The sequence below is a fragment of the Sphaeroforma arctica genome (assembly GCF_001186125.1).
Source record: "Sphaeroforma arctica JP610 unplaced genomic scaffold supercont1.356, whole genome shotgun sequence".
Lineage (NCBI taxonomy): Eukaryota > Ichthyosporea > Ichthyophonida > Sphaeroforma > Sphaeroforma arctica.
In genome coordinates this window covers 21,642-23,711 of record NW_014040202.1, presented here as the reverse complement: position 1 = coordinate 23,711, position 2,070 = coordinate 21,642, and the positions used below count along the sequence as shown (strand labels likewise).

Sequence of the window (2,070 nt, the reverse complement as noted above, 5' to 3'; positions counted from 1 at the left end):
ACACACACACACACACACACACATATATATATATATATACACACACACACACACACACACACACACACACACATATATATATATATATTGAACATGATACGATGGATAGACACCACTTTCCCTGCAGAGCATTTAAATGCGACGTTGTATATATATAATAACAGTGCACTGGGTAGGGTGGAGAGCTGGTGTACGACTGTGCATATATACCACGTGAAGATGGGGGACGAAGTATATACATAAAATACAAGCGGGCTGTATTATAAACATTTCAATCGATTTTACACATGCTCTCAGGCGGCACATGGCTCGTCTGGTGCCTAAAAAAATACAATCCGAAACCCCTCCACAATCAGGCCATGTCAGGACAAGCAAGTCACACTACCAACTCAGGCTTTATATGTAATAGCACACGGAATGCGCATGGATATAGCAGTGTGAGTGTATGCAACCCACCCGCAGGTACGTTGATGGTCACATCGTCCAGAGCCAACGGCAGGTCGTCGGCGTATCGCATGCACAGGTTGTTCATTGTGAAGCTGCCGCTGGAGGGCCAATCCGCGGGTGGTTTCGCGGCATCCTAGGAGTAGGTAGATATATATAAAACCATACAGAGATAAGTGGGCATCCCAGGAGTAGGTAGACATATATAAACCCATACAGAGATGAGTGGGCAGTATCAAAGTACATGCACAGCTCAACTGGCCTAAGTCAACCCCAGCACTTCACACTTCACCTACACACACTATGCAGGGCATAAGGGAGTCGCACTACGCCTCCTGCCGCACTGAGTCAAAGAGCTTGCGCATATCAGTACAGCAGCAGCCGACTATACGCCACAATACGGCAAACCTCAATACAGGCGAGCCCATTGGACTACATCACGGCAAAAATCATTAGAGCAAAGTACAAATCCCACCCAAAGCAGACAGGCTGTGGTACCACGTCCAGGGTGACCATATAGACACCAACACAACTCATGGACAGAGAGTATTGATCAAGAAATCCGGTGGTGCGCTCTCGGCACAGGCATGTGCTTAGATACGCACATTACACGTGCACGCACATTACACGTGCACGCACATTACACGTGCACGCACATTACACGTGCACGCACATTACACGTGCACGCACATTACACGTGCACGCACATTACACGTGCACGCACATTACACGTGCACGCACATTACGCGTGCACGCACATTACACGTGCACGCACATTACACGTGCACGCACATTACACGTGCACGCACATGACACACCTGACACGTGCACGTACATGTCACACATGGCACGTGCACGTACATGACACACATGACACGTGTACGCACATGACACACCTGACACGTGAACGCACATGACACGTGTACGTACTTGACACACATGACGCGTAACACGCATGACACGTGCACGCACATGGTACACATGACACGTGCACGCACATGACACACATGACACGTGCACGCACATGACACTCATGACACGTGAACACCCATGACACACATGACACGTGCATGCACATGACACACATGACACGTACCATTCACCTGCCTAGCAACACAAAACACAGACCTCCCAGACGAATGCATTGCGCAGGGGACTGAGATAGACCAAAGTAGAGTAGCGTTTATTTGTTTGCTTGTTGTGCAAACAACACAACAAAGACGTAACATACATCTGCACCACAACACATCGCAACACAGGTGTAACATACATCTGCATCACAACGCAACACTAGCACAGGAGTTACATACATCTGCACCACAACACACCACAACACAAGAGTAACATACATCTGATTGGTCGCTCGCCTCTGCATCGTCCAGGGTGGAGTACTCCATCACTCTTTCTACTGAAGTCATTTTGGTTTCCGTTTCCGTGGCCATCCGCACGGCCCAATTCATGACAGAGACAACACTCAGTGCATACGTCAGCACCAGCGCAGACAACGACGGATTCAGATCATTCCTGGATGAGAATTCGAGCCAAGCACATACAGTATTCGTGAGTAGGTATGATGATTGATATATATATATATATATATATATATATATATATATATATATATAT

General features: G+C 47.4%; 1 protein-coding gene across 1 annotated transcript in view; it reads right to left on the bottom strand.

Moving 5' to 3' along the window:
* Nucleotides 1–2,070, bottom strand: part of SARC_05532 (hypothetical protein) — a gene marked incomplete at its 5' end in the record, with an annotated part of 9,046 nt that overhangs the window by 5,452 nt on the left and 1,524 nt on the right. Inside the window, 2 exons of the mRNA XM_014300601.1 lie at nt 457–580; nt 1,794–1,968. Of these exons, the coding sequence (XP_014156076.1) occupies nt 457–580; nt 1,794–1,968 (299 nt within the window). The remainder of the gene's footprint in view (nt 1–456; nt 581–1,793; nt 1,969–2,070) is intronic.